Source organism: Cataglyphis hispanica, chromosome 17 (genome assembly GCF_021464435.1).
Source record: "Cataglyphis hispanica isolate Lineage 1 chromosome 17, ULB_Chis1_1.0, whole genome shotgun sequence".
Classification (NCBI taxonomy): Eukaryota; Metazoa; Arthropoda; class Insecta; order Hymenoptera; family Formicidae; genus Cataglyphis; species Cataglyphis hispanica.
In genome coordinates this window covers 816,638-842,882 of record NC_065970.1, presented here as the reverse complement: position 1 = coordinate 842,882, position 26,245 = coordinate 816,638, and the positions used below count along the sequence as shown (strand labels likewise).

The window sequence follows — 26,245 nt, the reverse complement described above, 5'->3', positions numbered from 1 at the left end:
GCCAAATCCGGCCTATACAATCGAGATACGTGATCACGATTAGATCTCGATATTTTAGAATAGTATTATATGGACATATTTTTCTTCGAATAAATTCGAGGGATTGTTGAAATATGTAAATGTCAAAAATTTGACATTGGAATATTTTTGACATTTACATATTTCAACAATCTCTCGAATTTATTTTCTATCGCGCTCTACATTGTTTTTTTTCTATCTCTCAACTGTAAACTATTCGAAATATTCTCAGATGCGGAAAGTTTTGTGTGGAAAAATCGTCGCGAAGGGGAAACGGGGCTTCGCCGCGTTAATGAAAATCAATTTTGGAATGAAAAAAAGAATCGATCTTATCGTTCGTAATGTAAGGGGATAGTAATGGCGTTCGTCCCGCTATCGCGCACGTTAGATTACGATGCATTCAATTAACATCTCGATATGTCGCGCGCAGCCATTATTTTAATTACATATTGTCCGCGATACAAAATTTAAATAATGCCATGCGTTGCAAGAAGAATCTCGTAATTTTTTCATATTAAATTCTAACTAATAATATAAAAAATAATTCGCGATAAAATTCCGAACAAGATTCTATCTATTACTTGATCAAAAATGAAAAGAAGAGGAGGCCTAAAAATATACAGAGCGAATTTCAGACTTTGAGATTTTATAGGAAATTTAATTTTGAACAAAAAGTTTCCTATAAACATGGATCGAAAAATGCTTCCTTAAAAAGTTCCAAAAATCTCTGAAACGATTATTTTATACATTTTTACAAATATCAGGGAAAGAGTGCGTTGTATAACAAAAAGTATCGTAAAAAAGTTGTAGAGAATTAAATTATCTTTTAACTAAGACCAAAATGACTGTAGTACGTTTCATTAGATTCTGAGATAACCAGTTTCAAATGTATAGAAGTGTTTTTTCGGCTATCGATGATAGAGCTTTGTAAAAAACTGATCATCTCAAAACTCAGGGAACTATTCCTTTTGATCTCATTTAAAAGATAATTCAATTCTCTTTTACAACTTTTGTTTCGGTACTTTTTATTAAAAAACGCAAAAAACTTTCCCTGATATTTGTAAAAATATATAAAACAATCGTGATTTCAAAAAATTTTGGGCGTTAACTTTTTAAAAAAGTATTTTTCGACCCATGTTTATGGGAAGAACTTTTTGTCCAGAATTCAATTTCCTATATAAAATCTCAAAGTCCGGAACGTTTACCCTATATTTAATAAGTCTTAAATCGGCGATCGGTTAAAGATGAGAAATTTAATTTCGCGAAATGTCGGTTACTCTTTTAATTCTCTTGCATATCTCGTTTCTCACTTGAGGTATTAAACGAAGTAACGGGCGGATCGTGTAGGCAGGTATATATACTTCGCTTTCGCTGGATACGAGGCAGCTCGATCCCCGCAGGGGTTTGGGATACGTTACAATTCCGTGGACAATCGTGACCTTTCCGCGTGCGGATGAGAGCACTCTTATTCTTATCCATTCCAGTCTAGCTATCTAAAAGTGGCAGTGTCGCACGTTCGCTGAGGTCATACGCATGTATGACAGCAATGATGCATACGTCATATTACACACGCGAGTCTGATATTAACCGCATTATTAAGATTGCCGATGGAGAGAATTTTGCTACGATGAAGCTAATTGTAAGACTAAGGTAACGAGCGCTCTATCCACATATCTTGAATGCATTTTAATCATAATTTTCTGTAATCCACTGTAATTATCGTACAGTATACGTAGTTATTCTTTACTTCTTTTTGTAGTTAATTTTACTGTTATATATAAGTTCTTTTATATTATTTTCTTCTTTTTTATTTCTTACCAATATTTTTTTTTTCTCTGTAAAAGAATCCATAAACTCTCTTTTCTACATAATTGTAATTCAAATCATTTTGCATTGTTCAATTCTTTCTTTTAAAATGGCTTCAAAAAATTAATTATAATTAGAGATTTAATATAAATGAACAGAAACATCCGAAAGAGGTACATCGAATCGTTCGAATGATTGCCCTAAAATGCCTGTGATGAGGTATCTCTCAGATCGCGGTGGTTTTTGCACGAGAGCAAAGGAAAGGAAAGTTATACGGCTGAAAAAAAGTCGAATCGACACGAGCACGAGTACGAAATCCAGCAAAGGAGACGCGGACGCGCCCGATCATGCGGTGCCTCTCCTGGACCTCGCTCTCCCGCGCGGGATCGATTTCATCGCGGACCAGATACCAACACCGTGTGACGTACCGACCTGGGACCAACGGTGGTCGTATTGTAGTTGATTTGTGGCCACTAATTTTATGTCCCGACAGCGGGATCGTCCGCCCCGCCGCCGCCATTAGCCACCCATTCGAAAAACCACGGGACGAGAGCTTGCATTCATTCATCCTCCGAAACATGGATCGCGATGAGGGTCGTCCTCATAATGCCCATTGTCACCGCGCGTAACTACGCTTTCGTCTCTGCGCGAGCGCGATGGAGAATTTATCGGTCCCTAACTGGCCCGATGAAATAATGCCCGAGCCCGATGGGGTTTAACGCCTGGACATCCCCAGGGCATTGTAGGGTCATTATATAACCGTTCGTTTCCCGAAACCGGCCGCAAATATATGTATACGTGATATAATGAAACGGGAAAATAAAATACGGGATGCGTGTAGAGTTTTAGATTAAAGTCGCAGACATATATAGGGTGCTCCTCCAGGAAATCGTATGAGCAGATATATATTTACGATTTAGTTTCGATATTTGCGCGATTCTTTGTGAGAAAAAAAAAATCAGAAACTGTGTAATATTATATTATATGCTAACGTACGAAACGCGAGCTCAAATTTTCGTATCCCGCGTCCGTCCACCCGAAACGATGATTTATGTGAGGACGAAGCATCCATCGAGTTCGCATTATAGGTACTTAACTCCTCTGAATGGATCCTCTTTGTATCATGGTGGAGGTTAAAGGAGAGAACCGCATCCCCCGTGGAGCGAAATCACGCCCCAACTTTACCTCACGGCATGTTGACTAATCGCGTTACACCCGATGTATCGGGGATAAATCGTACTACCTCTCGCGCTTCCTTACTCCAGGGTTGGAATCCCATAATGGACCACCTGTTGGTCGCGCATTTTCCCGGAGGACAGCCCAAGAAATCGCCTTCGCTTTCAAAAACATTCTCATCGCGATAGTCGAAATAATAATAAAAAGAAATGACGATGTACATATAATGTATCAAATTAATTATACAAAAGCAATCGCATATCGTGTATTGTCAAAGTGATAGAATTTCTACGAGGTTAACGAGAGAATCACATGCGAGAGCACACATATATAAAAGATAGACCAATAGACAGAGAGAGAAAGAAAAAGAGAGGTGCGCAAACGAGCCGCGAGAGCGAGAGAGAGAACGTTCGCATCACATTCTAGGCTATTCCGCATTCTGTTCCCCCACTTGGCGATCCTCGTCCACGAGCCACTGGCTCACCTCTACGCCTCCGTCGTCGTGCCGGACTGCTGGAGAAATGTTGTATAACGAAACACGTACCCGTGTACCTGACGCGTACGTGCGTCCCGGACGCAACGATCGTGTACGACGATCATAACGCACCGTGTCGGTCTGATTAAAACACTCAACATATACAAATACATAAATACATGAGGAAGAAAAAAACGCACTAGCGTCATTTAAATGTCTTATCCAAATGATAATAAACAGAATGTCTACTTGAATCTTGTAAACAAATTCCTTAAAAGTTCCTGATCTATTTTTGTTCAAAACTCCAGGTAAAGAAAATATATGAAAGATTTTGTTCGTTTTCTAATATTTTTCATTCATATAATAATATATTTTAAACACATAATTCATTTAGTTTTCCAATTGTTTATAATATGACAACAAAATTATTAAAGAGACAATTTAAAAAAAGAAAAAACATTCCAATAAAATTCCAACAGAATTCCCTGATATTTCCAAATACAAAAGAAATCTCTGAGAATTCCCTCGAAATTTCCCTTATTTTTCCAGGGAATAAACACCCAGATGAAGCAACTCGGATCAAATCATACATTCTTTTTAGTTGTCATCTTAATCGCGCGTCAAATTGACATGACTCTCGTATGTATGTGTTGGTCATCCCGGGTCTAACGAGCTGGCGCGAGATTCGCAAGAAATCGGGCGCGCGCGCGAATCTCGAAATAGCGTGGGAAACGGGAAAATGAGCGCACGCTCGCCATCATCGAGTATAGCGATGACAAACCCGGCGACCTGGCGTGAGAATCTGGAAGTCGCGAAGTAAAAGTGGATAAAAACGGTCAAAAATACATTTATATACCGTTTAATAGGAGATGATCGACCTCGTTCACGAACGATTTTCCACTCATAAATTTCAAGGTACGCGGAATACGTGAAGTAAATTCTTCATAAATATATATGTACATATGTATATTTCTAAATTTTTTACTTGATATGATATCTTTAAATGCAAAAAAATACGTGTTGCATAAACGAGTATTTAAATAACAAAAAATAGCAGATACTCATTGCATCGACAATGACGTTTTTCTCTATTTCTCTCTCTCTCTCTCTCTCTCTCGATATAAATTGTTGATCGCGATTATTTATCGTGATTTCCATTTTATTACGCACTCCTATGCACGCGCGCGTTTCCGCTATTATCTCTATTCGATGGGAAACAAAAGAAGGCAAACTGATCGCGAGAGGAGATGGAGAGGAGATCGATCGATCGATCGATCGAGAAGCGATTCCGTGAGAATGCTTAGTTACTCATGTAACGGTGACATTCTGAGTAGCCTTTCGTCGATTACCCGTTCAGGTGAGACGGATGCCGATTATCGTCACGCAGAGACACGTGGATGGCAATGAAAGTGACAGCGCGCGGACGCATACCAGCACGACGCGGCGTCGGTCGGACTGACAGCTCGAATTGACTGGAGCTATCGATCGGTAGCGCAAGACGTTTAAAATTATCGGCGTAAAATTATCCCCTTCGCAGAAACCGAGTCATCGACGAGAAGTCTCTGTCGCATATCAATCTGCTTCTCACATCTTTATCGTCGGAGATTGTTACACGAAGAAAATATTGTAGTAAAAATTGCAAGATATTTTTCTTGTAATCGTGGAATATATTAACATATAAAGAAAAATCCCGCGATATTTAAAAATATATAATCTATAATTTTTATGGTAATAAATATTTTAATATTGTTATAGTCCAGAGTTTTATAATAAATGTAAAAGAAAATGTATTTTACTTATCACTTACTTATCACATTTTCGCCGCGGCTCGAAATCTAATTTTGCGTAACAAGATTTTATCGATTTAAGAAATAATGCTCTGATACTTGTGAATTATCTTAAGAATAACCGCAATTAAATATTTAAATGTATAGTACTATATATTATTCTGTGTATTGTATACTACTATACATTATTGTTACTGTCACAGCTTAGATTCTCTGCTAGGTAGATGCGTAGAATAAAAAGGAGAATAGGGCTGCCATATAGGCAGCGTGCCAAAGAAAAGAAAAAAAAAAATAGAAAGATAGATCGAAAGCGTCGTATAGTAGCGACGCAAGCGTCGACCCTGACACGACTCGAATCGGTAAAGTCCGCATTCTCTAAGGACATGATACTCTTTAATAGATCACGGTGTGATTAAGAAACCCATTTCTACAAATAATAAGATAGTAGAAACCAGTTTTGCGTATGTATATGTATATATTTGGAAATATATTATATATTAAAAAATTCAGAAAATCATATATTAATATAATAATATTGTTTCATCTCCCTCCCCCTCCCCCTCTTTGCTGTGTATGTATTTGTATTGTGTGCCCAATTAATATAAAATAACCGACATAAAACGAAGAATCTCGAAAAATACTCATTTTCGCTATGAAATATGAGCGTTGATGAAATTATAATTAAATACTATTAAATTAATTAAATTGTAATCAAATAATAAAACATGCACGCTAAATTAATCGTTAGAATAATATCTAGGAAGCCAACATTCGTTAAACATCTAATATTAATTTGACCAACTAATTCCCACGATAATATTCAATATCGACAACAAGCGACATCAAGCTGTCACGTGAACGAGCGAGAAAGATTCGAGCGCTCAAACGGAGCTAGACTTGCACAAACGGTACATAGATCCTATGCGGAAAGATGATAAAGATTCGCGGGCTCAAGATTATCTCATTACATGGCTTATGTTTACGACTAGTTACTGGTGGCGATATAAATCAAAGCACGCTTGGCAGATATTACGAGGTATTCGCGCGATACACGTGATATACATACGTACCGGTCGCAAAAAAATATCCGCTATAATTTACGGTTAACGTCTTGATTTCTCTGTCTGTCGGATTGAGATAGATCGCGCACGATCTCTTTTTTTTTTCTGACGAATTCAGATAACGTGTTGGAGCTAAAATGCACAATCCTTAACATTATCCGCAAGATTATGTAACGGGAAACGCGGGCAGCGCTCGTTTGTCGCGCGATCGAACGATTTGCGAAGAGAATTCCTCGTCGCGATGATTCCCGATAACAGTCCCGGGCACAGGATAATCCGTGCAAATACGCAAAACCGAGTAATTGCAAACAGTCTAATCTCAATGTGACATTGGTTGTCGCGGATGTGTGTATCTCTCACGCTGTACGTCCGTATTACGTGTTTGTGCGGTAGATAAGGTAGACGAAGTTTCGCCCGAAGAACGAGTTTCATAACGCCGTTCTGCGCCCGAGAGTGCTTCGATGTAACTCTCTCATTTTACGCGAAACAATTCAATTTAAAGAAACAAAACCACGATCCCAATTTACCCGGATAATTCTCAATCTTGTAAGAAGAAACGAAAAACCACATTTTTCATCATTTATAGTTTATAACTTTCATATATTTCGTGTGTTTTAATAGTCCATGTTTTTTTTTTTTTTTAAGGGGGTTCAAGAATATTTTAAATCGTAGGGAATTTGAAATCGAATGAGTCTGAAATACAATATTTCGAGGTCAAATTCGAGTTCCTATACTCGGATATTAATGAGAATTTTGGGCGGCGAGTCAACTCTTGGGTGATCTTCCTTCTCTGTTGCACAAAGCTTCGTTCCGTAAGGCACACGAAGGAGGCAAGGCGCTCAGTCACGTTAGAAAGTCAGCGGGGGCACTTCTTCGCTCAAGACTCAGCAAGCTGCAACGACAGCGTCGAGGAGAGACCCCCTTCGCTCTCTCGGCGAGGAGAGACCCCGCGCTATGCCTAGCACCGGCGGGTTACGGTTGCACTCCAGGTCCCCCGAGCGAGTCGGCACGCCGACTCGCAGATACCAATCTTGTTTCTTGACCTATATCCGCGTTTGAGTCCTTTGCGTAATCGGCTCTGAAAGGCGTCTTCGAAAATCAGCGCGAGAATACGCTGACGCCGCGAACCCGCGTTCTACGATAGAGTTCCCAGGCGATAGATCGGATTGCGAAACGCATTGTAGATACGCGATCCTCCGCTGATATATCGTTGGCAATTCGCGGTGTGTGCATCGCAAACAAAGCTTTACGCACTTACATCGAACTGCTGTCGCATCGTAGGCCGAAGTTCGCGGAAGAATTTTTCAGATTCGTAGATTGATTTTTTTTTTCGATGCAATCAAATAATAGTCTTCTTTCAAATCTATTTTAAAAATCTTTCTATACATATATTTATGATTAATCTCTTCAGGGACGAACTTATTAAAATCGGACAAAAATTTTATATCTTGTTTCCAATTGTATTTATAATTATTAAACAAAAAATTGAAAAATATTTTAAAATCTCAGAAAAATAATATGCACATATTTTTTAATAATTATAGATATATTTTGAATAAATATAATTGAAAAAAGATAAAATAATTTTTTTTTCGATTTCTTGATAAATTCGTCCCTACAAAAAGATTAATTAAATTAAATTCTAAAATCAGAACAAAATTATGTATGACGATCGAAATCAAAATTCTCCGCATATCTACTCTTAAATGCGGCTGTTATCGTAAAATGAAAAATTTTTATATTTTTACATAATATCAACAATCATCCCATTTTATTCGACGGCATCATAAGCGAAGCCGAGGAGTTGTCGCGGCGTACAATCGCGGCCACTTAAAGCCTCTTCCGAAGTGCTTTGGCACTCCGAAGAAGGGATTTTACATGCGTTTCACGGTGTCCAACGTCGCTGACATGATTGCTACGCAGCCGAGGGGCACGTAGAATGCGCGTCGCGTCGGTACGCATCTTAAAAAAAAAAAGTCGCTACGCACGCAGTCTTCCTGCGGTCTTTCGCATTACCAACGATCGCTATACAGCCAAGTACGTTTTGGTGAGACTAAGGAACTTGGTCCTTAATCCGCAACAATTTCGTCCAAATAATGGTTTTAGCCCCAAAATCTTAAACATATCGAAATAAAATCATCGATATTAATTTTATTTCTATTTATTTGTTTCAATAATACTCCGTAATCTAGTAATTAAACCTTACTATACAAACTGATGATTTATATATCGCGATTGACGAAATTATATAATTAATAATAAGAGAAAATTGTATATAAAATGAAGACTGTAAAATACCAGTATTTCAGGCTCTATCTTATTGTTATCAATCATTAAAATAATTAAACAAATATCACTTCCGCATATCAGTGCGAAATACTGTCAAATGAGAAATGGTGAAATGATGCAAAACTTTCATAGGGGTCATTATCCTTTACAACCTTACGTAATTAGTCGCTTGAGAAAGTAACCCAAACTCGTCGTCAGTTGTAGATTCTGAAGAACACCCAAATATCTTACGATTATCCCGACCCTGCATAGAACGTTTTCCAGGAATATGTGTGACGAAAGAGGGGAGAGGGAGAGCACGAAGAGATATAAATCGATAGCGGTTTGCCACGTATATTTATGAGATTCTAACTCCATTAGCCGCACGAATATATGAACGATCATCGTTGAGAAAGGGGTCGAGAGCGTAAAAGGGGTTATAAATGATTAAAAAGAGGAGAAAATAGAAAATCGATTATTCAAATAAAATTTATAAATAAAATATTTTTTCGTAATGTCATCAATCATAATTTATGTGTCCCTATTAGGTAAAATATAAATTATCGCGACACACAACGTATATTATTTCATCGAGATAATTGCTTTCGAAAATATTGATACACGTAAACATGCATTCTAATTATATCCCGACTTTTTCCCTATTATATTTATTATCCGATTAATACCGATGCAACGTACACCGCTATTTCGCCGAACATAATAACCAAGCGATATCTTCCGCGCGGCTGCACCGTTGCAGCTAATTAGAACGAAAGCCAAAGCGATATATGAGACGCTCGCGCGGCGAGGTCGCGAGCACGCGAGACGAGACGAGACGAGACGAGGCGAGGAAGAGGGAGATGAGGCGAGGCGGTTCCCTGTGAGCGAGTCTCGCGGCCGAGCGACCAAGGTTCGCCTGCTGGGCAGTCGTGGCCTCCGGAGCCCGTTTCCGTGTTCCACGGCGTGGCAGCGCGAGGTGAGGGACGACGGACCCGCGTACAACGAGTAGGGAGGAGGCGAGAGAGCAGAAGGGACCTCTCCAAGGCCCGGGGCGCCGCGAGCGTAACGGTACATCGCGCGGAAGAGCAGCGGCGACGACTAGCGCGGATAGTCCGGCCGGCCTGGTCGTTTCTCCAGCGGGCCTGACCAGAGGCCTCCTCCACCCGATTCCGAAAACGAAGCGCGCGCGTCTCGGGGATGCCATCCCCGCCGGCGAACATCCTCCGCGTGCGTGTTGGTTGGAGATTTTTCTCAACGTTATTCAACGTGGAGGTGGACGCGCACGCGACGCTACGCGCGGATCGAGAGCCATTAAATTCCGGCCTCATTAGTATTAGAAGCGTGGCGTCGTTTCACAGTTATTACAGCTGGCGGAGCACGATGCTTTACAATCCGTCGTCGACGTTGGCCCGCGCAATGCTAATGCGCGTATACTCGGCATGAGCGCTTGAGACTTCCGTAGTGGCTACAAAGCGTCTCTTTTACGCTTTTACATTAAGTATGCAATGACACGATGAGGTACGAAGGTGTCTACTCGGCGCGTATACAATACGCTTATTGTATCTGCACGTACGCCCGATTTCAAAAGAGAGAAACTCTCTTTCGCTTCCCTTCTTTCTCTCTCTCTCTCTCTCTCTCTCTCTCTCTCTTTTTTTCTCTTTACCTTCACCCCAAACGGGGATTACTTTGCGCGAAAAGCGCGGACAAATGACGATAAATGACGCTAAACGGTGATAATTTTCCGGCATTCGACGAGCGTCCAGGCGCCAGTGTGTACTTAAGAAAACTCGAAATTCCAAAACAAATCGTGAAAATTCAATATGCGAATCGACGTGAGAGTCAGGTAGTTTATTGTTTATTTAGAAGAGAAGTGTCTGAATAAATCCATAAAAAATGTAGAGAGTGATTCAACTGTTGACTAATGCTACCATTTTTTATTTGAATTTAAGCATAATTTTCACGAAATCTCTGTTCTCACATGAAGAAACAGGAGACAATTATTAATTACGACAACTAATCGTGCATAATTTATTGCATCTATCAAACACTCTTTACAAAAGATCGTATAATCCCTTTGCTTCCTACACACATTCATTCATTTCTTTTTCCATTGAAAACGTAAACATGATTGATTTCATCAATAAAGAAACAATATATTTGCTTCTTGGATCAAAATCTTTGATTTGATGGCAGTGATTAAATTAATTATGAAATATTGATTTTCTCTACATTTGACTTACATATTTATTTTAAGTTCCTTTCACGTTTCTTTGTATTATCTCGCAATTTTCTTTTTATATACGATTTTGTTGCAGTAATTTGTCTTCGGTGTTTCCGATTTATCGAAAGCTCCGATATCGGCGGGAATATTCTCCTTCCTGACCTGAACTCGCGTACGATTCAAGTTAGCCATGCGTACGAGGAGCGCGTTGTCGATAAATCATAGAGTTAAAAGCGCGCAGAAGAGGAAAGAGTCGGATTTACACAGTCGAATGCAACAGTCCCGCTAGATTTATTACGCGAAACGAGCAAAATACGTGATTAGCGTACATCTTCCAAGTCCCCTGCCCGCAAGAGTGCTTTTTATGTGATCGCTCGTTAAATAACAAGAAGTTTAATTATGACATAAATTTTCCGAGAAATGAGTTAGCGACGATAAATAAATGGCCCATCGAATTCATGTTTCGAGAATAAAAGTCAGAATGGTAGTAAACTAAATAATGAAATACATAAATTTCGGTCTAACATTAATAATGAAAAACGGGTCATCTTTCTCCTTTCAGCCGCAAAGTATGACTGACGTTTCATTTGCTTATCCGAATTGAAAACCCCCGGTAATGGGGGAGAGGTCGGAGAGGTAGCGCGATGTTTTCGCGGTGTGGTGGCACTCACGAATTACACGCAAAGGCGCACACACTCGTACCCGTGTAAATGGAGATATCGGTACACAATAGCGTTACCGTAGTAATTTCCTGTCCGCCGACTAAAGGCAGAGCTTCATTAGTCGGAAAGCATATCGCGCTAGTCTCTTTGTATTATAAAAGGATCTCTCTGTGTGAGGTTTAGAACTGCGTTGCCTGTTTTTTTTTTTCTTTTTTCTGGCCGGTCGAAACAAGGATGACGTCATCGGGACAAATTTACCAACGGACCTCGGATAAATTAGTGCGCGTATCTCGGAAGCGGACAGTGTGGGAGCGTTCATTAAAAAAATTAAACTCCGAACCGTGTAAGGGATATTAGGATGAATCGTTACGCGCGGATTCTTAAAGAGCGAAAGATTGAATGGCCGACTGTATGTCGAACGAGTAACGGTCTCTCCGCGGTTTATCCACTCCTTTTCCATGTGCCCCATGGTAGCCGAAGACGCCCGCGATCGTCCCGATTTCTCGCGCTCCCGAGGAAATATCGAAATCTAAAATTTTCAAAATCACGATGATAATAATTATTGAATTAATAATTAAATATCCGAGAAATTTCGTGAACCAAGAGCTTCGCGAATAAAATAAGAATTAACGGAATATATTTTTCATAATTTATAATAATTTTCAGCACACATAGACTTTAATTTTTCAGAATTTAATTTCAATATTTAATTACAATATTACGGAAAACTGCAATGCTAGCCGACGTTTTCGTAAACAAACGAGCTTCAAATTCCTCGAAATGTTATTAAAACGAAGGTTGGGCTTATACCCTAAGGTAGGTAGAGATATACACCGGTAATTGTTGGGCGCGCTCGTACTTTTCACGCTTCGCGACGCGCGTCATATCTGTTTCCTGGCGATCGCGTAGCAAAGCGTATACGATTGTTAACTACCGAAACGCTTTAATAATATACAACTCGACGGAGAATCGGTGGCGATTTCGCATAACGAAGCGCGACCATTATCATATGACGTGATTCGGATCTTTGATAAACTTCATGCATGGCATAATAATCGATGACGGATAAACACGGTAACGATCACACGGCTCGATCGCGGAATGTCGGTGCGTCATAAAAAAAAAAGAAAAAAACTAATAAAAATATGCTGTTTATAATGACAACATCGTTTGACTTTATACGCGACAAGATACGAATTATACTCGATCTTACATACAAATCAATTAAAAAATAAAAAACGAAAACAATATACAATAACAAATATACCATAACAGAAACAATATACAATGATAAAACAATACACTATTCTGTTTTATTATTGATGTAAAGGATTTTAATAATGCCTGATAAAATATATGAAGGAAGTACTGTCTGTCAAAAATGAAGCATATTAAAATTATCATTTTTAATTTTCATTTTAATTGAAAAGTGACGGCACAAACGAATCTTAAAAAAAAAAAAAAATGTGAAATCTATTTTTGAACACGTACAATTTATTGTCAACTACACGCGCTTTAATATAGGACGTGCGTTTTTGCATTTTCTATATAAGTGCGTATACGAATCTATTATGGCGATCCGCGAACAATAACTCTTCCTCCACTCTCGGCATTTAATGGCCATCCATCTATTTATCGTGGAGGAAGAGGAAGCGGCTGATGGGTAGATAGGTCGAGCGTTTTGTAACTAATTTCGCGAGTAAATTGTCCGTAACATTGGTTTGGTGCACTCGGACTAAACTAACGATAGCTAACCGGGGGCTGGAACTGTGTCGGCGTGCCAACGCGTAAATCCTGTGTTGTACACCGGTCAGGTTTTCGAGCCGATGTATAATTTCAGCAAACATGGATTCCGACATGCGAGAAGAAGACCTCTCTTTAACACCGAAAATTAAACTCGAAACATTGCTATTTATATAAAAATATAAGTTATTCCAAAATTTTATTTCGACTTGTAATGAAGATTTGATATTCAATGTAAGTTGAAATAAAATATTTGACTTTGTTCAAATTTTATGATAAACGTTTATAAAGTTTATAACTATTTATCAAATCCGCTTTAGGCGATTCATATTTTATGTCAAAAAATTCGAAATAAAATCATATTAAATTATGTACAAAAATTTGGATAATTCTGTCTTAAATTTTGTGCCATTTATAAATCAAAATGAACTTTATGAATAAATTAAAATATTTTAAAGAAATTTGCGATAATACGTTATGTAGCGTATGTATTATGTGATTAATCGAGGGCAAAGATATTTTTTACATTTCGAAAAATATTGATGCATTAAATTAATCACGTACTCAATCACATTAATAATTGATCACATTAAAATAATTAATCGCATAAAATTATTCCAAGTTTTGTATACGTTAGTGTGATTCATCTTTAACGCGTTTTAATAAAAGATTTCTAGCCAATAATATGATGAATTTTTAAGTCACGATTATTATTTTATCATTACATGAACGCTGCGAGCTGTTGATGATTATCAGAGAATTAAGTAAAAAAAAATTACAATTAATGCATACTTAAGAAAATTTACAATGTATTCAAACATAAATAATAGCGGGAACAACATTTGCAAATGTTTAATGAAGTTGTATTTTCAGTTGTATTTTGTTTAAAATATGAAGCAACCGATCAGCATGTAAATGTTACACAATTTTTTTTTTCAAGTTACATAATACTAAACGAGAAAAGAAGGTAGAAGGAAAAAAGATGCGCGAAAGATAAAAAGTTTCTTGCCTACAAATTCCTCGTTCGACTCATCATAATATTGAGATGTTAAAAGCACTCGTTAAACAATTTCTACGATAATTCTTGAAATAAATAATTTAAAAAAAAATTATCGGACATTAATAAATGACCATTAGTCTCATAAAGTATTTTTTCTATTAACCACAATACCAATTAATAACTTACATTATATATCATAATAATTATCATGTATCAATTAATCTATGTTTCTCATCATTTCCTCTCGTGAACGAAACGTTAACCGTTCTGCTCTTAAAGATAATAAAAAAAAACAAAAAAAAAAATGGAAAGAGAGGAAGCAGAGAAAGAAAAAAGCTCTCTTTGCGCACATCTCATTATTAAGGCATATGATCCCGCGCGCCCGCGACCGACCCTAACCGAGTAACGAGTATAAGTATACAACGTAAGTAACTGCACACCCACTCGTTTGCGATTCCACGTGAGTCATTGGCTAGCGGCTGGCTAATACATACAACGGCTAGGTCGAGGAATATCTCGGAAATCATTTGCGAACGTCGGGAAAGGGCCGATTTCATCGGCGCGGCTCGACTCTTCGTAATCGCGTTGATCTTAATGTATTCCGTTATGTCCGTATTAGAGGAATTCTTTATCGGAATATTAAAAGATGGGAGTTTTTTTACCGAGAGATTTAAAGCGAAATCAAGAATATTGAGCCGGAAATATTATACGTTGAGCGGGGCGCGAGTAATATAATTATTACGAGAAAATATCTACTCGAGATATATCGACAACGCACAAGGAGATTGCAATAAAATTATCTTTGTGACTCACGTCGAGATAAAGAATTTGTCGCCGATCGAGAGGAATAAGGAAAGCTAATACGAACGATATTAGCCGTCGTATATTTTCGGTTAGGTCATCATCTCCGCTTGATGTTAATCGCGCGTTTCTGCCTTCTCCCCCTCCCCCCCCCGCACCCCGCCATCCTTTTATTCGTATTTGTACAGCGACTGAAATAATCGGCGGCGGAACGGTAATCGTACGCAGTTTTGAAACGAAGGGCGGTGAACCGTGGAAATGGTTCGTCCGGTGGTGGTTGGGATGTCCTTTCTGGCTCGGGCGGCACAATAATCGTGGATTTCCGTCCGCTTATTATCTTACACGCGTCGCACAATGCGTTTAGATTGCGTCGGGGGTATCGGTTAATTACCGGTCGCGATTTGGTCGAGTGTTTCTGCTCGCCGACGATAGCGTGAGACCGAGATGCGTATATGAAGCTAGACAAAGATCTCTCACTCGTATCAAAAAAAAAAAAATTATAATTTAAAAGAATACAAAATTAAATGAGAAAGAGGGAGAGGAAGGATTATATTTTATTTCTTCTTAGAATTATAAATGTCTACTCAACCGAATTAATTTTCGCGAATAAAGTCTCGATAGAAACGAATCCGTCCACTTCCTTCGGACAGGATTCTCTTATTGTTAGAAATCTAATTTCGGAAATAAATGTAATACGAAATATATAATTTTACAACGTTTGCACATGGCGTTTCGATATCAAGAGGATCTGTAAAATCTTCCAGATTCTCGCGCGTTTATTTCAACGTTTGATTGTTCCTTCCCCTGTATACCTTCCTTGGGATTCGAGCACTCTATTCGATACTTGGCGACGAAGCGCGATTTTGCATGCCAAAAACGCGGTATCCAGGAGTTGGTAACGGTATAAAAAAAACCGGTTTCCGGAGGCTCTGTAATAGGTGTTCGCAAAATTCGTAGACCGGCTTTTCGACTTGGAGACCGTCGCGTTCTCTCTTTTGATAACATCGCGAGCAGAAAACTTTCCACAGACGATTGATCGATTTCGTTGTCAATTTCAGTAGTCAATCTGTCGCGATCGATAAAAATCATGAGATCGTATGAGAATATGGGAGATTGCATAGAATCCATGATATAATTTTCTATCGACATTTTTTTATAAAGAATATCATGAAAAAAAGAATAAATTTGCTACGGACACATTTTGCATAAAGAATTGAAACAAGAAAGAAATATAAATAACGTCTGTCAAAAGCAGCGAATGCCTTTTTTCACTGGAGATTCTTTTATCGATTCGAAAATATTGTCTTTACAAAAAAAAAAAAAAATATATTAAATAAAAAGTTACATTCTTCCTTTAATATCAAGAACGCTTTACTTTTTAACGCAACGCAAACTTGAAATTATAAAAAAAGCATATATTAAAAATTGAAAAATTGTTAAGAGATGACGTTTTCCTCGAACATTTTCATTAAGGAAAGAAATTGCCTTCAAATCATCGAAAAAAAACCGCAATCTTTCGATGATATTAAATGTTTCTCGGATAATTATCGATTAAAAAACTTCTGAGATGATTAAACTTTAAGATACGACATTAGTTGAAAAAGTTACATTCTTCCTTCAATATCAAGAACGCATTACTTTTTAACACAACGCAAACTTGAAATTATAAAAAAAGCATATATTAAAAATTGAAAAATTGTTAAGAGATGACGTTTTCCTCGAACATTTTCATTAAGGAAAGAAATTGCCTTCAAATCATCGAAAAAAACCGCAATCTTTCGATGATATGAAATACTATTCCGCGTATATAAAGCCAACAAATTCATTAACGAAATAGCGGTCTTTACGAAAATCTTGGAGTCCTAACGACAGGCGAAACAGCCTTCGTAATGTGAAGAGTACACGCTCTCGTTCGTGGCGTGAGAGATCGCACGAACATAGGCACGCACGCACACGCGTGCCACATAGATAACTTCCTTCGTGTAAAGGCAGAGGAGAGACGTACGACGCGTGTGCCAGACGGACGGCGGTATCAAAGGATATTTACCCTGTCAACAGCGTAGCTTTACGTGGCGGAGACGCCGCCACGTCTATAAGGGGAGAACACATAATATACTCACTCGTACCGAGATAATAGTAATGGGTATTATTACTCCGCTCTATTATTTTACGATCTAGCGCTTCCCGGGAATTGATACATTATCATCGAGCCGCGCCGAGCCGAGACGAGCCGAGTCGATTGACGAATGATTAAGAACGTAAATATATCCATCATTTTTTCGATCCACTATCTATCCCCGCTCATATATTATATATGCATTTATCATCGATGTAAATTACATACGCGCGAAGTTAAAACGAATCTAAATCATTCAAATCGCAACTCGAATTAATGATTAAATAAAATGAGAAGAATTAATTAAATATTCGATTCGGATTCGACCCACCGAGTTTTTATCAAAGAGTAGTCCGCTCGATAATCAATATATTCGAGGAAAAAATTGACGGTTATTATACGCCTCGTTGGAAACTTATAATAACATTACACACGCGAACGATTGACGATAAAAACTAAAAGCCCGGATAGCCAGAGCCGAGTGACACGTGCGCGATTCCAATGACATATTACTGTAATAACGAGAAATTGAATGGCTCTTCTCCTGAAATCGGCATGCCTGCGACTTGCTATTGTAAGCGAGACTCGATTACCCATCAATTATCGATTAATTAAATCGACATTTGCTTTGTATATGCGTTGCATACCGAATCAAGTTACGCTTAATCGACGAGACTTGGCTTCTGCCAGGAATACGAAAGTTTTTGCATAAACAGGCTATTGTAATTTTCTTGATTAAACTAGCGTTTTCTCGTTGGATGCACTCGATCGAGACGCTCAGGTTTTCTCACTCTCTCTCTCTCTCTCTCTCTCTCTCTCTCTCCTTCCGTGCATCGCTTAATTCTTAAATCAGTGAAAGAGGATTCATTCATATACAGTAGCAACGTTTACTCGTGCGAAAGAGTATGCCGTTTTATTCTCATCGCGTTACTCGCTTCACTTTTAAAAATCAACTCGGTGTGTGTGTGTGTGTGTGTGTGTGTGTGATGACAAAAACTTTATTTCTTACACACGACAAAGTCTCTATTATTATATTATCATGTATGTATACGTCAGAATGAAAATGTTATCGCCTTAACATGCTACCTCATTCGTAGCGAGGCGCTTTCGCGCACCTGGTTCCATCGACTCGACAAATATCCATCAGGTGAAACACACCTTTCCTCGTGTTTGCTCGCACGAGAGGAGAGAGAGAACGAGTATTAAAATTAAAGCCCCGAATTTCGGGTTTTGCGAGACTTACTCACCTGCATCTGCAGCCACGAGTAGTCGATGTACGCGGTGGTGGTGGTGGCGGCGGCGGTGACGGGCGCCGTCGACGAGATCTGCTGCCAGCCGTCCTGGGCGTTGCATCCCGCGAGGGCGGCCGCGAGGGGCCCGTCGGGCTGGGCCCGATCGGGCACTATCTGATCGGCGGCATACTGAGCGACGTAGGGCGGCTGTATCGTCGACGGCTGGACGCCGACGGCGGATGATAGACCGGGCAGCGACGCCGGATGAGGATGGTGATGCTGGGCGACCCCCGTGGCGGCCGCGGCGGCACCGGCGGGCAAGCAACACACACTCGCGTCCATCCGTGGTGGCGGCGACGGAGAATCGTAAAAGCGTAGCTGCTCCGGCTCCGGCTCCCGTGTCGTCGTCCTGCCGAGGATCAATCCTCGCGGCACCATCCAACCTGCGACCGCCGCCGCTCGCGTTGTATCCGTGATATCCGACGGCCTGTGTAATCGGTTTTCTTGTCTTCGCGAAGGAGTCTAGAGTCTGGAGTCTCTTCAGATAGAGCGAAATGGTGCTATCATCTTTCGTGATGAATCGATTTAGATTGTCCCCGGGTTGTCCTCTTGTCGCGGCTCCCGAAGAACTATCCAATCTGCGAATGTTTCGATGCGTTTTGGTGAAGAAGTGATGGTATCTCGTTGATTATGTATTTCCGTCTCAGAATTTGAATCTGTCTTGTTTCCAGAACGGAGGAGCACTACTGTCATTCACGGTAACCAGGTTCCACGATATCGACAGTCACGTACATCGGAATCGCGCTGACGTCCCGCGCGTCGAGTTTAGCGAGTTCCGTACGCGAAACACTATCCGGCACCAGGAGACTGCCGGGGGCTCCTTGAATGTCGCTGCAAACATTGCGTCCTGCGAAAAACAGATTCGTTAGGTATATCGAAAAGCACTAACGCGAACAAGAAGAAACATTCGATCTCGAGTTTGAATCACGGATCATCGACGGTATTCTTCGAATTCTCGCGACAGCGTGATTCCCAAACGAAAACATCGGACGAAGTTCGAAACTATTCCGATCACTCTCTGCGCATTACGCGACGATTATGTTTACATCTCTCTGTTATAGGACAATGTTTTTTCCAACGATTTGGCATCGTCGTTCGATGCCGCTTTAGACCTCGGCAATTTTTCTTCTCCTTACAAATGGCCACTTGTCGAGACGGAGCACTTTCGTTGATCTTGCTGGCTAAATGACACTCGCGACGGATCCCACGTACAGATCGTTTTCAGAGTTAACATATCGCGCACAAGACGCGAAAGGAGGCGCTCCCGCAGAGAGGTTAAAAAGCGCGCGCGCGCGCGACCGAGTGCCGCTGATCGCTGGTCGGCCGCCACGGGATCCGCGAAATGACGTTTCTCGATAGTGACAGCGCACTCCCGTTAACGCGTTGACGCGCGCGCGTGTCTGAACGACCACGAGGACGAGGGCGGAGAGAGAAAGGGTGGGAGAGAGACGGAGAGAAAGAGAGCAGAAGACTTACAAGGCGAGGGTGGTGGCACCCGGTGGTGGTGGTGGTGACGGCGACGGTAGTGGCGGTGAAGGCGATGGTGGTGGAAACGATACGGTGATACCGAGGGTGACGGACGAAACTGGCGCGCGCAACTCTTTGACCGTCGTACACCGTCGCGTACCGTCAGTGTCACGTACGCGCATGCGTGGATGCGTGTCGTCAAGGCAACGGTTCCAGAGTAACTGCCTGGCGAACGCAGCCCTCCGCGGCAAGCGTGTCGCGTTCTCTTTTGCGCGCGCTCACTCTTTCTCTCTCTCTTTCTCTCCCTCCCATTTACTCTCTCTTGCTCATTCCCGATCTCGTACGCCTGGCTCACGCCCCGGGCGCGACCGATTCGAGCGGTCTAGGCGGCCATCGAGCGCACGCCCCCGTCCCGACACCGAGTGAGCGCCTCTCGCTCTCTCTCTTCCCGGGTCGTTCACTCATTCTGTCTCTCTCTCTCTCTTTCTCTCACCATCCTGCGCCGAGTATATTCATATACGCGTGTGTATACGTACTTTTCCCTCTTACCCCGTAAGTTTCCTCGGTCCCTCTACTCGCTCACCTTCAAGTCTCTTACGATTCCGCTGTCTCGATCAAGCGCACGTCCAGCGAATCATCGCGTCCTTTTCTCACCGCATCACACACGAGGGGAACGCCGCCCGCGCGTCTCGACATCGGTGCGATTATCGACATGAGCTATCGTGAGGAACTCTCCTACCCTCCGACGTTGGCACACTTCTCTCGACGTTCCTTCTCCCCCTTCCCGCCACTTTCGCCGCCCCACCTTACGGCGTACCTCCCGCGCACTTACTTTCTTCCATCGCGTCGAATCCTTCGGCGAATCAACCCTCGCGTACCGACGTTCACCAGCGCCTTTTCTCACCCTTTCGACAATGTCGACGAAGCCGACGGGAGATGCGACAAATTAAGGGAACGAGCACGAATCGAGGAACGCGAATGTCTCTAGCTTCGCACGAGACTAACCTTCCCCGCGACTGAGCCTGAAGTTGGCGCGTATTATATTAACTTTACGATAGGCGCGAATTTCATATGATGTATAATGTATATAAAATGTTATATGACATGATATAAAAGTAAAATATATAACAGGTTCGATCGCGTAACTTTCTCTCCGACAGGTTAAGAAAGCTGTAGAATGAAAATTTTCGCACCGATTTTGACAGAAATCGCGCATCATTTGAAACGAAAAGAATAATTAGAAAAAGATAAGAAAATTCAAATGGAATTATACATGCTATGTTTAGCTTGCGATTCGAATTCTTGCATCTATTTCTCGTACAGTTATTTCTTCTCTTAAATTATATATTAAAAATGCCAAGCGATGCGTATAATTTTTCCATGTTTATCAATAATTTCGTTATTTCATGAACGATATAACAATCAATCATTTTGAAATTGAAGAGCACTTATAATAAGCATAATGTAGGAAACAAGCAGGAATTATTGAAATTTCCATAAGTTAACGAGATACGCGACGCCCGTTGATCGATCGCGACTCAATTTGTCTCGAATGCGGCTCTCCTCGCGATATATTCGCGCGATTGTATACACAGAAGCATGCATCTCTCCACGCCGCTCTTTCTCTCCCACCCCTCGTTCCCTCCACCCCCTACCTTTGATCCGCGACGAGGCCGAAAGGTTCCCTTTCTCTTTAGATTGTGAAACGATTTTCTATCGCGGCGCTTTAACTCTCTGCCGCAGCGCGGATTTATTATATATGCAATGGGTTACGCAAATTACGACAAAGTGCAAATATTTCACATGACCTGCACCTGCGTGACTCCCCTTTCTACACGTGATCGTTTACCCAGGCACGTGAATCGTGACGCAGAGATGTGTGTGTATTATATATATATATATATATATATATATATATATATATATATATATATATTATACACATGTGTAAATTGCTGTCGAAATTCCAACGAGCTTTCTGAAGCCAGGAATCTCTCATAATCCGGAATATACGTAACAGCGCGAATTACATTCTTTGAGCGATGTTTCCTGAGAAACGAATTACCGCGAGGAACGAGATAATGAACACACAAGTGGCTACATGTTTCGGAAATACTCACTTCTCATTTCTAAAAGACGCTTAGTCTCGTTTAGCACTTAACATTGCATAAACGTCCATTTTAATCGCGGACTTGTTATGCAAATTTGAAATTATTCAAGGACAATGAAAAATATAATAAAATTATATTAGTATACAATACAAATGCTCGTAATCTTTTTCTACGATAATTTCTTTAGAATAAACTGTTTGCAAGTGAGAAATAATTATGAGACAGGTTGTCCGTTTGCGCAATAAAAAAAAAAAAACTAAATTTATCAATATATATCGCAATTTGAATAAATTGAATTACAAATAGCTGTTTACCTAAACAAAAAATGATCACGCTTACATGATAAAATGCGGTGACGTGTATCGTAGTATATATAAGTTTTTAGGGTTAAAAAGCTCCAAGTTGGGTTAAGATTAAGAGCCGAACCGGTTACCGGTGAGGGAGTGCACGCGCGAATGACGAGCACGGCTGACCGGTCAGAATTTAGTCACGAAACGCATAATGCTCTGCGCGCGCGCTTCCCCCTCTCTAATCTCGCTGAGCTCCGCGGAAGCAACGCGACTTATGAATGGGAGTAGTATTCGCCCATTGGTCGCATCCAATAGCCAATGGCTGCCGACCCGCGCTCGCGGCAAGTGATGCGAAACGACGATGTGCATGTATATGCACGTATATCTCGTGTACGTCGATATTCCCGCGAAAAGATCGAGACGAGATATTAAAGTAAATCAACCGGATTCTATTAATACTATGTGCTACTGACTTCTTTTGACAAAAATTTTTAATCGTGAGATCGCTTCAAGTTGTAATTTAAACTTCGAGACCTTTACATGCTTTGGGAAACATAAGTAGCGTATAAATAATATTATTATTGATTTGGCTATTTGTATCTAATTACTATAATTATTATACGCGTCAATATCGACCGAACATTTAGCAATTTTCAATTATAATTCCGATAAGAAATTTCACGCGAATCGAAGGAGATGACATAAGGAACAAAGTATTAATTCCACTAGCATTAAGATTGCAATTTGACGAGACAAGATAGTAATTTGAATTTCTCCGCGACGATGAATATGTTGCTTAATGACAAGAGGGCGGTGAAGATAATTGCCGACTACGAGTGAGACTAGAGTGAACGATACGCGCGAAGAAATGTAACGACTTTGCAGACGTCGTTGCAAATTTGTGCGCAGATTGTGTGCGGATAGAAGGGTGCAACATTGCTCTTACGACAAATACCGAACGGCAATTATCGGATAACGTATGGAAAGTATAGGGAACGGACGACGCGCGGCGAACAATCTTATGACAAAGAAGTGAGCGCAGTTCTATCCTGGGTACGTCAAGGTGACGACGCGGCGGGGATGACACCATATCCCGATGAAGACGAGATCGCGTGCACGCCATGTTACATAGCATTATATTACAGATACATTGCCGCTTTGTGAGCTGCCGCCTCGCGCGAGTTGCGTTTACGCGCATTTACGGACTGGCGTCATCTATCAATTAGCCGGCTCATAGTCGTCTCTCTTGTTGCTATATCTCATAGTAACTCGCGATTGTGACTCAATTACAAGCAGCGATGCACGAATTACGTCTCATATTTCCATCTAAACTCGTGAATCATTCAACATGTATTGCTTAGATAGCTAAGAATGCGACTCTTGAAATCGTCACCTGGCATCTGATTATTATATCGATGTCTGTTATTGCAAACGTGATTCATATTTTATTTATATATTTTTAGTAAGATTTGAATGTTTTCTTTTCCTAATTCACATAATTCACGTAATTAAATATAATCTACATATATACATATACAGTATTTGTAATACACAGTGATGAAAAAAATTACAGATTCTAACAATTTGACTTTAACCCCACACATCACCGTATTTAGTTTTCTCCTGCATTGGTGGAGGGCTGTTGGTTGTGGGAATCTGTTGGTTTGTCTCATTCGTTAATGGAGATCTTTCTGGTGTTCTAGGAGTGTACCATTGCTTGTTTTTCTTATAAAATTCGTTTCTATTTTTGTGCCTCAACTCATCATAACTAATGCCTTTTTGCAAATTTACCGGTTCAGTTAGATCCGTATCCTCAGAGATATGGAAATCACCTTTAAATATAATTTACATAGTTATCATTGCATTAGTCATGTGGAAGACTTGACAATAATTTTTATAAAACTCACCGCTATCGTTAAAACTAGAATATGCATCATGTGTGTTCACCGACGTATAATCGTTGAGTACTTCTGTAGATGACTCTTCTGAACTCTGAATTTCAGATTGCACATCCAATGGTTGAAAGCTTTGGTTGAAATACTCCCTTTCTCTATAAATGTAGACAAATAAGATCTGCTTTGACAAGAGATAAATATATTTATATATATATGAACAAATCAAATTGTTCACAGATAATACCTCATAGGTTTATTATTTCCATAATAGCCAGCTTCTATTAATCTATCCCTGAGAGTACTGTTTGGTAAAGATGCAACTTTCGCTAGGCATATCTGAGAAATGGCCATCCTGCCTGATATCAAACCAAACACACCGCCGATTATAGCTGCGTATTTTGCTTGAGCGCAAAACGGGGTTATTCTAAGCACTCCATATCCAATGGCTGCACCAACAAGTCCTGGCATTATGACACTAGAGCTTTTCATACATGCCTGCCAAGCTTTTGCCTCCTCTGGTGTCAATTCTATTTTCTATAATTTATACAATATAATACAATTATATTGATTTTAATTTGATTTAAATTTATATTTTAAAGTGTAGGTTTTATAATATATTTTATAATGTACAAATATGTATTTCTGTATATAATTGATACAATTATACATCTGGATATAAATAAATAAAATGTACGTTAGCAATATGTTAAACAAAAAACTACTTTATTTCTTTATTTTTGTCAACATCGATGAGTGTGTATATTATTACAATTCATTTAATTTATAAATAATAAGAATACTTGGTTCCTAACCTGCATCTGCTGATGCTTTCCATAATCGGGTTGCTGTACATCCGTCATGGTAGTCGACATGATTTGTAAATATTCCAACAATATTTACACGCATTGACGCGAAAAACTTGCGTCTCGTGACAGATATTAACTATTGTAAATAATCAAGTTATGATTTAAATAATATACAACATACAAGGTACAAGATAACCTTTGCGAATAACCAAGCACTATGGCGGCGCAAAATAAAATCTCAGCGCCATCTATGATTTATTGAAATAAGTGAATAGAATATATATTTTTATCGATTAATCTATTGATAATTTTGACTTATTAGTCATCATGTTTTTATAATTTTTTCGGTTTTTTATTTCATAAAAAAATGTATTTTTGGTATATTACAGTGTAAAATTACTTATAGCAAAGGTCAAAATAAGACTGTAATTTTTCTAAGATAGAAACTTACTTTTTTTTTATTTGCGTCTCGATCGCGCTTTTATTTGATATTTTTTTTAGTATTTATGTTTTGTTAACATGTTGATTATATTTCAAGGATATACACACATATATGATGTCTTTGATTTTATGATATGTTAAAATGGCAACTGATGTGAGATACCGGATGACATTTTGATTCGATTTATTTGCATAACAGTGCTAATTTAATTACCGCGCTGTGCAAAAATAAAACTGAGAATAGGCTTGCACATTGCCTTGAAAAATTATTCGACAATCTATTTTATACTTTTGCTATACTTTTGATATTAAAATCAGGAAATATGTCTGTTAAAATAAAAAATTTGTATATATTTTTACATTGTTGAGAACTTCTAAAGCATTAAACTATTGCGAAAAATGCACATCGTTAATTCATAAATAACTTGAGAGCCTTGAACGAGTTACTTGTGTAATATTTTCATTATCAGTTTTTGTACAAGACATGAATCGCAAAAACGTTTTGTAAAGTCTGATGCACAGTTATTTTCGCAGGCGCGCTATCTTTCTCTTTAAATACGATTAAAGATTCATTATTTTTTTATGAAAGAGAGCTCAAGAATTCTTAAAATTTTTCTAATAGTTCCGATTAATTTAAATATTCATCTTTTTTACGATTTGGCAAACATTTACCTTTACAAATCCTAATGTAGTTGCATCGTTCGTGCGCAATCGGACACGGAAATTTTCCGCTACCACTTATGAACAGTTCGAGAATACGTAATGCAAAAGTATCTACGTACATAAGGTAGTGGTGTTAACAAGGGATA

General features: G+C 39.5%; 2 protein-coding genes across 7 annotated transcripts in view; both read right to left on the bottom strand.

The window, feature by feature from the left end:
• Positions 1-20,836, bottom strand: part of LOC126856046 (ras guanine nucleotide exchange factor P-like) — a 41,903-nt gene extending 21,067 nt beyond the window's left edge. For 3 of the 6 annotated variants that reach the window (XM_050604217.1, XM_050604222.1, XM_050604223.1), the window contains exon 1: positions 18,382-19,887. In XM_050604217.1, the coding sequence (XP_050460174.1) occupies positions 18,382-18,804 (423 nt within the window). In that variant the 5' untranslated portion in view covers positions 18,805-19,887. The other 3 variants (XM_050604218.1, XM_050604221.1, XM_050604220.1) reach the window with 3 other exon arrangements.
• A 2,878-nt stretch (positions 20,837-23,714) lies between these two features.
• On the bottom strand, positions 23,715-26,230 carry LOC126856112 (uncharacterized). Its single transcript, XM_050604334.1, has 5 exons — positions 26,109-26,230; positions 25,002-25,131; positions 24,434-24,723; positions 24,202-24,344; positions 23,715-24,126 (listed from the first exon to the last, which is right to left on the bottom strand). The coding sequence occupies exons 2-5, from the start codon at positions 25,059-25,061 to the stop codon at positions 23,885-23,887; spliced, it is 735 nt and encodes a 244-aa protein (XP_050460291.1). The 5' UTR covers positions 25,062-25,131; positions 26,109-26,230; the 3' UTR covers positions 23,715-23,884.
• Between the last annotated feature and the right edge of the window lie 15 nt (positions 26,231-26,245).